At 33.6% G+C, this 14,187-nt stretch overlaps 1 protein-coding gene across 1 annotated transcript; it reads left to right on the top strand.

Annotated features, from left to right (window-relative positions):
• Positions 1 to 1,263: 1,263 nt before the first annotated feature.
• Positions 1,264 to 6,016, top strand: LOC136029839 (ras-related protein Rab-7a-like). Its single transcript, XM_065708296.1, has 3 exons — positions 1,264 to 1,428; positions 2,948 to 3,145; positions 5,417 to 6,016. Exons 1-3 carry the CDS (start codon positions 1,276 to 1,278, stop codon positions 5,537 to 5,539), a joined length of 474 nt encoding a protein of 157 aa, XP_065564368.1. The 5' UTR covers positions 1,264 to 1,275; the 3' UTR covers positions 5,540 to 6,016.
• Positions 6,017 to 14,187: the final 8,171 nt, after the last annotated feature.

Genomic DNA, 14,187 nt, shown 5'->3' with positions numbered 1-14,187 from the left:
ATCAATCAATTCTATTATGGAACTCCATCCCTTCGGATGTCCCTCTTTTTCTTTCTGCAAAGGCATTATTTCGTCGGGTATTTCCAATTCAATAATTTTTCTCTCTTTATTAATCCTTTCCTAATTTGTATGTATCTTCTCTTCTTTTAAAATCATTTTCAGCTATATGTTAATTTCCTTCTAAATCTTCTATCTGTTAAATATCCTATCTATTCAATGTCCTTGTCTTGTTCCAGTGTTTTTTTTTTTTTGTTTTTTTTTTTTATATATTTTATAATAGTGTTTTATTCTTGTTCTCTGTGGTCCATTACAAGCAAAGCTTCTTGGGCCTAGTAACCACTTTACTTTTGTAATAGTTTTTTCTTTTAGTATCAATAAATTGATTGATTGATTGATTGATTGATTGATGCATTTTAGTTAGTCCCTGCCTTGGCAGGAGCAATGTCAATTGGGAAATATTCAAATTTCTGTTGGATTTTGTGAGTTCTTCCGTACTTCACAGCTTGGAAATAAACTACTAGAAACATGAGGAGATGGACTGACGATCTGAATCTCTGTCTATATTGCTCATTTTTTCGTAAATTACAGGGTCCAACAAGCCAGTTCTTATGACGAGTTGTATGCCAAAGATGGGACTGGCTGAAAAATGTCTCCTTAGCTGAACAGCTGGTAACTCTTTCACTAACTCAGCCATAGTACTGGTATCCAGAGTCTGACAAAACAACTCTAGTCCTTTAATCATCAGCACAACTTTGCTTGCGGAAATATATTTATGCCCAGTAGTAATCACTGCCACCTGTTTTAGAACGGCTGAAGGACCTCAATGACAGCTTCCACAATGGACCATTTATCACTTGAATAATTGAGCGCTCTGATTTTAGCGTCAAAATGTTTTGTTGATAGAAGTTGTGCAGTGGCTCTCTCCGGGCACAATATATATCTGTCATGGTAAAACTTCTGTTCCATTGAGAAGTCATTACCCTTGTTATCGAGGAACTGAAATTATATGTCTTGCAGACAGCTTCATCAGAGCTATGGGATTTAAAACATGCTTTCAGGATTCTAACCAGCTTTTGTATTTTTTCCAGTAGTGCTCCCAGCATCAATGTTTCTCTAGAAAATAATACTTCCTCGATAATTTCATTTCAATTTTCCTTTAAAATCATTAAACATTTTTATCTTCCTCATTTTATTTTTCAGTTACATTGTGATCTACATATGCTTGATGGCAGGAGTGGGGTATTACATTACAAATTTCGCAAGAAAATTTTACTCATGGTGATTATATTGGGTGACTCCAGAATTGGTAAAACATCTTTTATGAACCAGTACGTCCTCAGAAAATTCTCAAATGAATACAAGGCAACAATTGGTACAGGTATTATTCCAAAAGAGGTAATGGTGGATGATAAGCTGGTAACCCTTCAGGTAGGTTGCCTTGTTAAATACCCTGGCTGCTGATAACGTTGATATCCACAGTCCTAAAAATGATCAGCCCATATCAAACACCCATATCATTTTATTTATAATATTCCAGTTGTGGATCTTAGTGCAGGTAGTTTTAGGCATTTACCCCTATGGAAAATACCCCATTCCCCTGGAAATACACCCAGGAAAATGGATCCCCACTGAAAGGAAATTACTACCAAAAAAATTTCTCCCAACTGAAAATTCCCCCAGACAATCCCCCTTCCCCTACTGGAGACTCCCCTTCGAAAAATATCCGTATGGTTTCCAGTAATAAATTCTATCTATAAGCAACGGACAAATTTTAAAGCTAAAAAGATACTAAAACTTTTACAATGGGTTCTCTGAATGTTTTGTAGTTAGGGAGGGAGGGAGATACCTCAAAGAGTGCAATTTAATGCCAAAACATCCCAGCTCTCATTGAGCCATCAGTTAAACACATAATTAGTTATAAGAGAGACGAGGAGAGGTTTGAGATAGAAACTGATATATAATTTTCAGGGCCGTAGCCTGAATTTTTGTTTCAGAGGAAGGGGAGGTATAAAAGAAACTTTGAAAATGCATCAAAAGTTTGAAATTGATATCTACTCCCGTATGATTTCCGGGAATATTTTTGGTGTACGCTACTATTACGAAAGTAAAGATTAACATTAAACCCCAAAATGAGCAGAATTTATTCTGTATAGGAAAGGGACTGCTTGAAGAATTGAAGCGTACTTGCTGCTAAAAAATAACCATTTGAAGCAAAATCATATTCAAGATTTTTTATGGGGGAGTGGAGTACGAAAAGAAACCTTACAGAAATCATTACAAATTTGCATATACACATTTTTGTTGCTTTTTTACGAGATGGACAAAAATTTGGGGGAAGAAGTTAACCCGATAAACCCCCTGTCCCTCGATTTGGCCTTGAATGGAAGTGACGGTTCATGAAAAGATGCTAGCCTATTAGGTAAAATATCTTGTATCAGACTATGCAGAGTATCCAAAGCAATTAGTATCGTAATTGTAGTTACTATACTGCAAAAAATTGAAACTGCTTAAAAATAAATGATAGAAATCATTATTTGTTCGGAAGGCTAAAAGTACAAAAACAGGTTGAAATGAAAATCAATATGCCATCAAATTTACTCTAAGATGACGAATGAAATACTGCTAGGAGTAGAAATAGGGGAAAAGAAAAAAAAAAATGACCAGTTTTTAATATGCAACTCTCTACATCCTCCTCACCTCAGTCTCTTTGATAAAGGTAGTGACGTGGTAAGGATGTAGGTTCTTGAGAAACATCTGGTAGACTTTATGCTAGCCATCATTTTGAAGAAAAAAAAAATAATAATGAACACTAGCAGGTAAAATAATTTTTTTTTTTAATTCAATGCTTCAGTTAAGAGATATATATACCTTTCCTTTGCTTATAAACCTTCTTTTAATAATTTCTGTTAAGCTATGTTTTTGATGTCGATTTCTTTCTTTTTTTCAGATATGGGACACGGCTGGAAAGAAGAGATTTCGGTCCCTTGGTGTTGCGTTTTACAGAGCAGCTGTTTGTTGCGTTATAGTATTTGATGTTACATTTGCCAGCAGTTTCAAATTTCTAGACTCGTGGAGAGGCGGGTTTCTCATTCAAATTTCTCCCAGATGTCCTGACAATTTCCCATTTCTGGCTCTTGGGAACAAGGTAAGGTAGTTTTAAAGTTTGGTTTGAACATGCTCATTTTTCCACTATTTGCAAGGAGAAAATATTCTTTCAAAAAATTACACATTACATAAATTTTCCCCGATCAGGATTTAGAAATACCAATTCAAAGAGCTCTTTGGGTCCTGGTCTCTACCTTGTGAACAAAATAAGACGTATCAGGTCCACACTTGCAAAAATAGGATATTCTTACTGTTCAAGGTGGGGAACTAAAAACCTCAACAAAAATTTTTCGAAAACGACAATTTGAATGGTGAGCTTTTCACTTCAATTTGATATCATTTTAAGAGGCATCGGGTAATTTAAACAAAAACGCTAACGGCTAATTCCTTAAGAAGTCATCAGAGCTCAATGTAAAATATATAAGAGATTTCTGGCCTTTTAGAATCGTGTGTTTGACTTTAAAAGCACAAATACTGAATGATAAAAATTACACAACAAAATGAGTTAATATTTTCGTGTTCAAAAATGTTGAAACATAAACTAAGAAAGTCAAAGCAGTCGATTAAAGTTTTTTTTCCTTTTATCCTAGAAATATTTAGTGCTTTAGGAGTATTAAAAATCTGAGTGACTGATATAACAGAATGAAGTGATAAATTAAAAAAAAGGATAAATAAAAATATAAATTAAAAAGTAGAAAGTAGAAAGTAATAGATTATTAGTAGACAAAATTTAGCCGTCGTATCTTTGCCATTTTTAATCATTTTCGTCAGGCTAGTGTAAATGTTAAAAAAAATACTGGCATACAATCCACTAAACTTCTTTTCCAACTTTGGAAAAAGGTTGTGTTTGAAAGCCTTTACTACCTAAGAAACCCTTTTTCCATTGTTTTGGACATTATCATTAAGTGATGAATCATAAAGATTTCTTTGAAATATGTGCTGTTTATGGAACAGTACCAAGTCAGGATTTTTTTTGTGAGGGGAAACGGAATGATGAGATGAGCGAAGTGGGGTGAATGAAGGGATGAGGGGCTACAACTCAGAAAAATAGAATATTCCATAGGAAAATCTTACGGTAACGTCTTATGGAAACAATTTTATGCTTAATTGTAGGGGAAACAATCAAAAAATCAAGATTTTAAGCATTATATGGACCAAGAGTTCTGGTAAAATCAACAATTATGTCTTATCTTCCTAACATTAAATAAAAAAAAAAGTTTTTTCAATTGAAAGTAAGGAGCGACATTAAAACTTAAAACGAACAGAAATTACTTCGTGTATGAAAGGGGCTGCCTCCTCACCAATGCCCCGCTCTTTACGCTAAAGCTTGACTCTTTCTCTCTACTCTTCTTTTTAAAACAGTAAAAAACTTTAGATTACAGAGCGGGGCATTGATGAGGAGGCAGCCCCTTTCATATATGAAGTAATTTCTGTTCGTTTTAAGTTTTAATATTTATTAATATTAAACTTGTTCGTTTTCATATTTATTTTTTCATTGTTTTTTTTAAATAATGCTAGTAAATCCTGCGCTTCCTTCATGGAAATTTTCTCCCCCCATGACAAATTCCTCGATATAAAGTTCCCTCAGCATATCCCCCTCTTTTCAACCCCTCCCCCAAACCAAAAAATTCTCCTTAAAACGCCTGTACACTTCCCAATAACCATTACTATATGTAAGCACTGGTCAAAGTTTGTAACTTGTAGTCCCTCCCACGGGGACTGTGGAGGAGTGAGTCGTCTCAAAAGACATAGTTATAAGGTGTTTCGACTACGTTGAATAAAATGCCTATCTTAGAATTTTGATCCGTTGACTTTGGGAAAATAATTTGCGTGGGATTGAGCCGGGTCGCTCCTTACTACAGTTCGTTAGCACGAACTGTTTGATAAAAATGTGGGATGTATGTTCTATACTTTGAATAGTAGTTATGTATAGCCAAGTATAGAGCTCTTTCAATTCAGGCTTTTTGAATTTCTTAAATCTTCTTTCCCTCTCTTCCTTGGAAGAAGCTGTCAGGGAATATATGTTTTGACGTTATGGTTCTTGCTTCATTTTTTTGGAGAGTGCTACTGTATGGCCGACTGGGCCTTACTGGTATTCTTTGTCCAACTTATATCTCCAAACGTCACTTAATTTTAGTATTCAATATTCTATTTATTGAACCTCCCGCATGAACAAGTCTTGTTTTTTAGGAAAGTAACCACATTTTTTTTTGTTTACATATTTTGTCAATAAATCGCTCTCTCTCTCTCTCTTTGAAAAAAATTGAAATATGTTCCTTCCTAATAGTTCTTATGTAGTCTTTTATTTTAGGCTGATGTAGAAAATCGAGCCGTTTACGCGAATAGAGCTCAGCAATGGTGTCATATATCTTTAGATAAATGTTTCAGTCGCGAGGGCGCATCAACGATGTCAAATTTAGAGACGACTAAATGATTCCGATACCACCGAGGCAGACGCAGCAAATACTTGCAATACTTAAAATATCCTGAGCGTATTTTCTTTGCATCCTTCTTGCGAAGGAGGAAAGCAAAACCAGAAAGATAAAAAACAGCAGGGGCACAAAAACTAAAATAAAGACGGCATAGTCCATTTCGGTTATACAAACCACGATTTGGTAAAATTTTCGCGTATCCAACCCGCATACTTTTCAGCACGCTGGACGTAATAAAAAGGGCAACGATTGCTCAAGGGCAATCGTTAGAAAAATGCGGTATAGATATGAATATGGATTGTTTTCCCATGGACAATTATTATGTTGCATGTTCAAGAGTTGGTAAACCTGACAATCTATTTATATGGACAGACAATAGGACAGCAAAGAATATTGTATATTCGCAAGTTTTACGTAGTTAAATATATATGTATATATATATATATATATATATATATATATATATGTTTCTGTGTTGACTGACGTCATGAAATTAGTTGTCGTCATTTTTGCTTTGACGGTGACGTCATTAACGGTATTTAAGACATTTGTTCACGCGCAGTTAGATGAAAATCCACCTGGACAGCGAGAGTCAAAACATATCAAAACTGAAAATGATCGCGATGATGATTGGGTTTGGGATTTAGACTTGGATAAGGTCATCAATGCCTACCAGATTTAAGTTAAAAAAAACAAAGGTTCGTCGATATGTACTTCATAGTGACGCTGAAAAATAAAGAAGAAAAAGAAAACTGAAAAAATAAAAAAAAAAACATAAAAAGAAAAAACACTCAAAGAGAAATTACAGACCGGGACACAAATGACGACCGAGACAGGGGGAATGTAAGTGACGACCGGGAACCTCAAAGAGAAATTACAGACACAAATCACGACCGGGACACAGGGAATATAAATGACGACCGGGACACAGGAACACAACTACAACGGGGACGCCGGGGGCACAGGCGGGATATATAAATGACGACCGGGACACAGGGATTGTTCGAATAGAAATTACAGACCGGGACACCGGGACACAAATGACGACCGGGACACCGGGACACAGGGAATATAAAGGACACCGGGACACAAATGACGACCGGGACACAGGGAATATAAATGACGACCGGGACACAGGGACACATCATTAGAATAATGAGGTATAGATCTGAATACGGATTGTTTTTCCCATGGACAATTATATGTTGCATGTTCAAGAGTCAGTAAACCTGACAATGTATTTATATGCACAGACAATGGAACAGCGAAGAATGCAGTATATTCGCATGTTTTACGTAGTTAAAAACATATATTTATATCTATCTCTATTCACAGGTGGGACACAGGGACACAACTACAATGGTGCGTAACTAATATGGCGCGTAACGACTTACGCGCGCGGGGGGGCTTGGGGGGGGCGCGAAATGCCCCACCAACTAGGTGTTATATATATATATATATATATATATATATATATATATATATATATATATATATATATATATATATATATATATATATATATATATATATATATATATATATATATATATATATATATATATATATATATATATATATATATATATATATATATATATATATATATATATATATATATATATATATATATATACTAGCTGTTGGGGTGGCGCTTCGCGCCACCCCAACACCTAGTTGGTGGGGGCGCTTCGCGCCCCCCCCAAGCCCCCCCGCGCGCGTAAGTCGTTACGCGCCATAATAGTTACGCGCCATTGTAGTTGTGTCCCTATGTTCCACCTGTGAATATAGATATATATATATATATATATATGGTTTTAACTACGTAAAACTTGCGAATATACAACATTCTTTGCTGTCCCATTGTCTTTGCATATAAATAGATTGTCAGGTTTACCGACTCTTGAACATGCAACATATAATGGTCCATGGGAAAACAATCTGTATTCAGATCTATACCTCATGATTCTAATGATTGCCCTTGAGCTTTGTTGATGGTGATTGCTAATCGACCATTCCCTGTCCCGGTGTCCCGGTCGTCATTTACATCCCCCTGTTTCCCCCGGTGTCCCCGTTGTAGTTGTGTCCCTGTGTCCCGGTCGTCATTTATATTCCCTGTGTCCCGGGTCCCGGTCATCATTTGTATCCCGGTGTCCCGGTCTGTATATACATTCGTTTTTTAGTTTTGTTTTTCTCCTTTATTTTTTTCCTTTTTTTTTCTTTTTTAGCTTATTTAGATTTTTAGATTTTTTAGTTTTTTTTATTAGTTTTTAGTTTTTATTTCTTTTTAGTTTTTTTGTCCCGGTCGTCATTTATATCCCCCTGTTTCCCCCGGTGTCCCCGTTGTAGTTGTGTCCCTGTGTCCCGGTCGTTATTTATATTCCCTGTGTCCCGGTCGTCATTTGTATCCTGGTGTACCGGTCTGTATATACATTCGTTTTTTAGTTTTGTTTTTCTCCTTTATTTTTTTCCTTTTTTTTTCTTTTTTAGTTTATTTAGATTTTTAGATTTTTTAGTTTTTTTATTAGTTTTTAGTTTTTTTTTCTTTTTAGTTTTTTTGTAGTTTTTACCTTCTTTTTAGTTTTGTTAATTTTTTTTTTACTTGTGTCCTGGTCGTCATTTATACTCCCTGTGTCCCGGTGCTTTGTTGATTGCTAATCGAACATTCCTTTTGTCCTGGTCGCTTTCTCTTTGAGTGTCGTCATTTATTTTTTCTTTTTTAGTTCTTTTAGTTTTTACCTTTTTTAGTTTTTTTTTAGTTTTTAGTTTTTTTAGTTTTTTACCTTTTTTTAGTTTTTTTAGTTTTTTTAGTTTTTTAGCTTTTTTATTTTTTTTAATTAGTTTTTAGTTTTTTTGTAGTTTTTGCCTTTTTTTTAGTTTTTTTAGTTTTTTAGCTTTTTTATTAGTTTTTAGTTTTTTTTGTAGTTTTTGCCTTTTTTTAGTTTTTTTAGTTTTTTAGCTTTTTTATTTTTTTATTAGTTTTTAGTTTTTTTTGTAGTTTTTGCCTTTTTTTAGTTTTTTCAGTTTTGACGTCACCTGATCCAGTTTTTTCAGGTGACGTCACCTGATCCACGATCCACAGATCCACAGACAACTTATTTTTATATATATAGATAGTTTTTTTTTTTTTACTTATGTCCTGGTCGTCATTTATACTCCCTGTGTCCCGGTGCTTTGTTGATTGCTAATCGAACATTCCTTTTGTCCTGGTCGCTTTCTCTTTGAGTGTCGTCATTTATTAGTTTTTTCCTTTTTTTTTAGTTTTTTATTGGTTTTTACCTTTATTTTAGCTTATTTTTCAGTTTTTTCCTTTTTTTTAGTTTTTTTTTATTTTTTATTTTTTTTAGTTTTTTACCTTTTTTTAGTTTTTTAGTTTTTTTAGTTTTTTAGCTTTTTTACTTTTTTTATTAGTTTTTAGTTTTTTTTTGTAGTTTTTGCCTTTTTTTAGTTTTTTCAGTTTTTTTTTTAGTTTTTATTGGTTTTTACCTTTATAGTTTTTTTAGTTTTTTAGCTTTTTTATTTTTTTTATTAGTTTTTAGTTTTTTTTGTAGTTTTTGCCTTTTTTTTAGTTTTTTCAGTTTTGACGTCACCTAATCCAGTTTTTTCAGGTGACGTCACCTGACACATCCATCCATCCATCCACAGACAGACAACTTATTTTTATAGAAGACTAGCTGTTGGGGTGGCGCTTCGCGCCACCCCAACACCTAGTTGGTGGGGGCGCTTCGTGCCCCCCCCAAGCCCCCCCGCGCGCGTAAGTCGTTACGCGCCATAATAGTTACGCGCCATTGTAGTTGTGTCCCTATGTCCCACCTGTGAATATAGATATATATATATATATATGGTTTTAACTACGTAAAACTTGCGAATATACAACATTCTTTGCTGTCCCATTGTCTTTGCATATAAATAGATTGTCAGGTTATCCCCCTGTTTCCCCCGGTGTCCCCGTTGTAGTTGTGTCCCTGTGTCCCGGTCGTCATTTATATTCCCTGTGTCCCGGGTCCCGGTCATCATTTGTATCCTGGTGTCCCGGTCTGTATATACATTCGTTTTTTAGTTTTGTTTTTCTCCTTTATTTTTTTCCTTTTTTTTTCTTTTTTAGCTTATTTAGATTTTTAGATTTTTTAGTTTTTTTTATTAGTTTTTAGTTTTTATTTCTTTTTAGTTTTTTTGTCCCGGTCGTCATTTATATCCCCCTGTTTCCCCCGGTGTCCCCGTTGTAGTTGTGTCCCTGTGTCCCGGTCGTTATTTATATTCCCTGTGTCCCGGTCGTCATTTGTATCCCGGTGTACCGGTCTGTATATACATTCGTTTTTTAGTTTTGTTTTTCTCCTTTATTTTTTTCCTTTTTTTTTCTTTTTAGTTTATTTAGATTTTTAGATTTTTTAGTTTTTTTATTAGTTTTTTAGGTTTTTTTTCTTTTTAGTTTTTTTGTAGTTTTTACCTTCTTTTTAGTTTTGTTAATTTTTTTTTTTACTTGTGTCCTGGTCGTCATTTATACTCCCTGTGTCCCGGTGCTTTGTTGATTGCTAATCGAACATTCCTTTTGTCCTGGTCGCTTTCTCTTTGAGTGTCGTCATTTATTTTTTTCTTTTTTAGTTCTTTTAGTTTTTACCTTTTTTAGTTTTTTTTAGTTTTTAGTTTTTTTAGTTTTTTACCTTTTTTAGTTTTTTTAGTTTTTTAGCTTTTTTATTTTTTTTATTAGTTTTTAGTTTTTTTGTAGTTTTTGCCTTTTTTTTTAGTTTTTTGTCCTGGTCGCTTTCTCTTTGAGTGTCGTCATTTATTAGTTTTTTCCTTTTTTTTTTTAGTTTTTTATTGGTTTTTTACCTTTATTTTAGCTTATTTTTCAGTTTTTTCCTTTTTTTTAGTTTTTTTTTATTTTTTATTTTTTTTAGTTTTTTACCTTTTTTTAGTTTTTTTAGTTTTTTTAGTTTTTTAGCTTTTTTACTTTTTTTATTAGTTTTTAGTTTTTTTTTGTAGTTTTTGCCTTTTTTTAGTTTTTTCAGTTTTTTTTTTAGTTTTTTATTGGTTTTTACCTTTATAGTTTTTTTAGTTTTTTAGCTTTTTTATTTTTTTTATTAGTTTTTAGTTTTTTTTTGTAGTTTTTGCCTTTTTTTAGTTTTTTCAGTTTTGACGTCACCTAATCCAGTTTTTTCAGGTGACGTCACCTGACACATCCATCCATCCATCCACAGACAGACAACTTATTTTTATAGAAGACTAGCTGTTGGGGTGGCGCTTCGCGCCACCCCAACACCTAGTTGGTGGGGGCGCTTCGTGCCCCCCCCAAGCCCCCCCGCGCGCGTAAGTCGTTACGCGCCATAATAGTTACGCGCCATTGTAGTTGTGTCCCCTATGTCCCACCTGTGAATATAGATATATATATATATATATGGTTTTAACTACGTAAAACTTGCGAATATACAACATTCTTTGCTGTCCCATTGTCTTTGCATATAAATAGATTGTCAGGTTATCCCCCTGTTTCCCCCGGTGTCCCCGTTGTAGTTGTGTCCCTGTGTCCCGGTCGTCATTTATATTCCCTGTGTCCCGGGTCCCGGTCATCATTTGTATCCTGGTGTCCCGGTCTGTATATACATTCGTTTTTTAGTTTTGTTTTTCTCCTTTATTTTTTTCCTTTTTTTTTCTTTTTTAGCTTATTTAGATTTTTAGATTTTTTAGTTTTTTTTATTAGTTTTTAGTTTTTATTTCTTTTTAGTTTTTTTGTCCCGGTCGTCATTTATATCCCCCTGTTTCCCCCGGTGTCCCCGTTGTAGTTGTGTCCCTGTGTCCCGGTCGTTATTTATATTCCCTGTGTCCCGGTCGTCATTTGTATCCCGGTGTACCGGTCTGTATATACATTCGTTTTTTAGTTTTGTTTTTCTCCTTTATTTTTTTCCTTTTTTTTTCTTTTTTAGTTTATTTAGATTTTTAGATTTTTTAGTTTTTTTATTAGTTTTTAGGTTTTTTTTCTTTTTAGTTTTTTTGTAGTTTTTACCTTCTTTTTAGTTTTGTTAATTTTTTTTTTTACTTGTGTCCTGGTCGTCATTTATACTCCCTGTGTCCCGGTGCTTTGTTGATTGCTAATCGAACATTCCTTTTGTCCTGGTCGCTTTCTCTTTGAGTGTCGTCATTTATTTTTTTCTTTTTTAGTTCTTTTAGTTTTTACCTTTTTTAGTTTTTTTTTAGTTTTTAGTTTTTTTAGTTTTTTACCTTTTTTTAGTTTTTTTAGTTTTTTAGCTTTTTCATTTTTTTTATTAGTTTTTAGTTTTTTTGTAGTTTTTGCCTTTTTTTTTAGTTTTTTGTCCTGGTCGCTTTCTCTTTGAGTGTCGTCATTTATTAGTTTTTTCCTTTTTTTTTTTAGTTTTTTATTGGTTTTTACCTTTATTTTAGCTTATTTTTCAGTTTTTTCCTTTTTTTTAGTTTTTTTTTTATTTTTTATTTTTTTTAGTTTTTTACCTTTTTTTAGTTTTTTTAGTTTTTTTAGTTTTTTAGCTTTTTTACTTTTTTTATTAGTTTTTAGTTTTTTTTTGTAGTTTTTGCCTTTTTTTAGTTTTTTCAGTTTTTTTTTTAGTTTTTTATTGGTTTTTACCTTTATAGTTTTTTTAGTTTTTTAGCTTTTTTATTTTTTTTATTAGTTTTTAGTTTTTTTTTGTAGTTTTTGCCTTTTTTTAGTTTTTTCAGTTTTGACGTCACCTAATCCAGTTTTTTCAGGTGACGTCACCTGACACATCCATCCACACATCCATCCACACATCCACAGACAGACAACTTATTTTTATATATATAGATAGATATATATATATATATATATATATATATATATATATATATATATATATATGTATATATAACAATGAATACGGATTGTTTTTCCCATGGACAATTATATGTTGCATGTTCAAGAGTCAGTAAACCTGACAATGTATTTATATGCACAGACAATGGAACAGCGAAGAATGCAGTATATTCGCATGTTTTACGTAGTTAAAAACATATATTTATATCTATCTCTATTCACAGGTGGGACACAGGGACACAACTACAATGGTGCGTAACTAATATGGCGCGTAACGACTTACGCGCGCGGGGGGGGCTTGGGGGGGCGCGAAATGCCCCACCAACTAGGTGTTATATATATATATATATATATATATATATATATATATATATATATATATATATATATATATATATATATATATATATATATATATATATATATATATATATATATATATATATATATATATATATATATATATATATATATATATATATGTATATATATATATATATATATATATATATATATATATATATATATATATATATATATATATATATATATATACTAGCTCCCCCCCTAAGCCCCCCCGCGCGCGTAAGTCGTTACGCGCCATATTAGTTACGCGCCATTGTAGTTGTGTCCCTATGTCCCACCTGTGAATATAGATATATATATATATATATATATATATATATATATATATATATATATATATATATATATATATATATATATATATATATATATATATATATATATATATATATATATATATGTTTTTAACTACGTAAAACTTGCGAATATACAACATTCTTTGCTGTCCCATTGTCTGTGCATATAAATAGATTGTCAGGTTTACCGACTCTTGAACATGCAACATATAATGGTCCATGGGAAAACAATCCGTATTCAGATCTATACCTCATGATTCTAATGATTGCCCTTGAGCTTTGTTGATGGTGATTGCTAATCGACCATTCCCTGAGTCGCCATCGTCATTTATATATCCCCCTGTGCACCCCTGCGTCCCCTTTGTAGTTATGTCCCTGTGTCCCGGTCGTCATTTATATTCCCTGTGTCCCGGTCGTCATTTGTGTCCCGGTGTTCCAGTCTGTGATTTCTCTTTGAGTGTCCCGGGCGTCATTTATATTCCTTGTGTCCCGGTGTCCCGGTCGTCATTTATATCCCCCTGTGCCCCCCGGCGTCCCCATTGTAGTTGTGTCCCTGTGTCCCGGTCGTCATTTATATTCCCTGTGTCCCGGTCGTCATTTGTATCCCGGTGTCCCGGTCTGTATATACATTCGTTTTTTAGTTTTGTTTTTCTCCTTTATTTTTTTTCCTTTTTTCTTTTTTTTCTTTTTTAGTTTATTTAGATTTTTAGATTTTTTTGTTTTTTTTATTAGTTTTTAGTGTTTTTGTAGTTTTTACCATTTTTTTAGTTTTTTTAGTTTTTTTTTTTTTTACTTATGTCCTGGTCGTCATTTATACGCCCTGTGTCCCGGTCGTCATTTGTGTCTCGGTGCTTTGTTGATTGCTAATTTATATTATAATATCCCCCTGTGCACCCCGGCGTCCCCTTTGTAGTTATGACCCTGTGTCCCGGTCGTCATTTATATTCCCTGTGTCCCGGTCGTCATTTGTGTCCCGGTGTTCCAGTCTGTGATTTCTCTTTGAGTGTCCCGGGCGTCATTTATATTCCTTGTGTCCCGGTGTCCCGGTCGTCATTTATATCCCCCTGTGTCCCCCGGCGTCCCCATTGTAGTTGTGTCCCTGTGTCCCGGTCGTCATTTATATTCCCTGTGTCCCGGTCGTCATTTGTATCCCGGTGTCCCGGTCTGTATATACATTCGTTTTTTA

This window comes from Artemia franciscana, chromosome 8 (genome assembly GCF_032884065.1).
Source record: "Artemia franciscana chromosome 8, ASM3288406v1, whole genome shotgun sequence".
Lineage (NCBI taxonomy): Eukaryota > Metazoa > Arthropoda > Branchiopoda > Anostraca > Artemiidae > Artemia > Artemia franciscana.
This window is presented reverse-complemented; position numbering and strand designations above follow the sequence as displayed.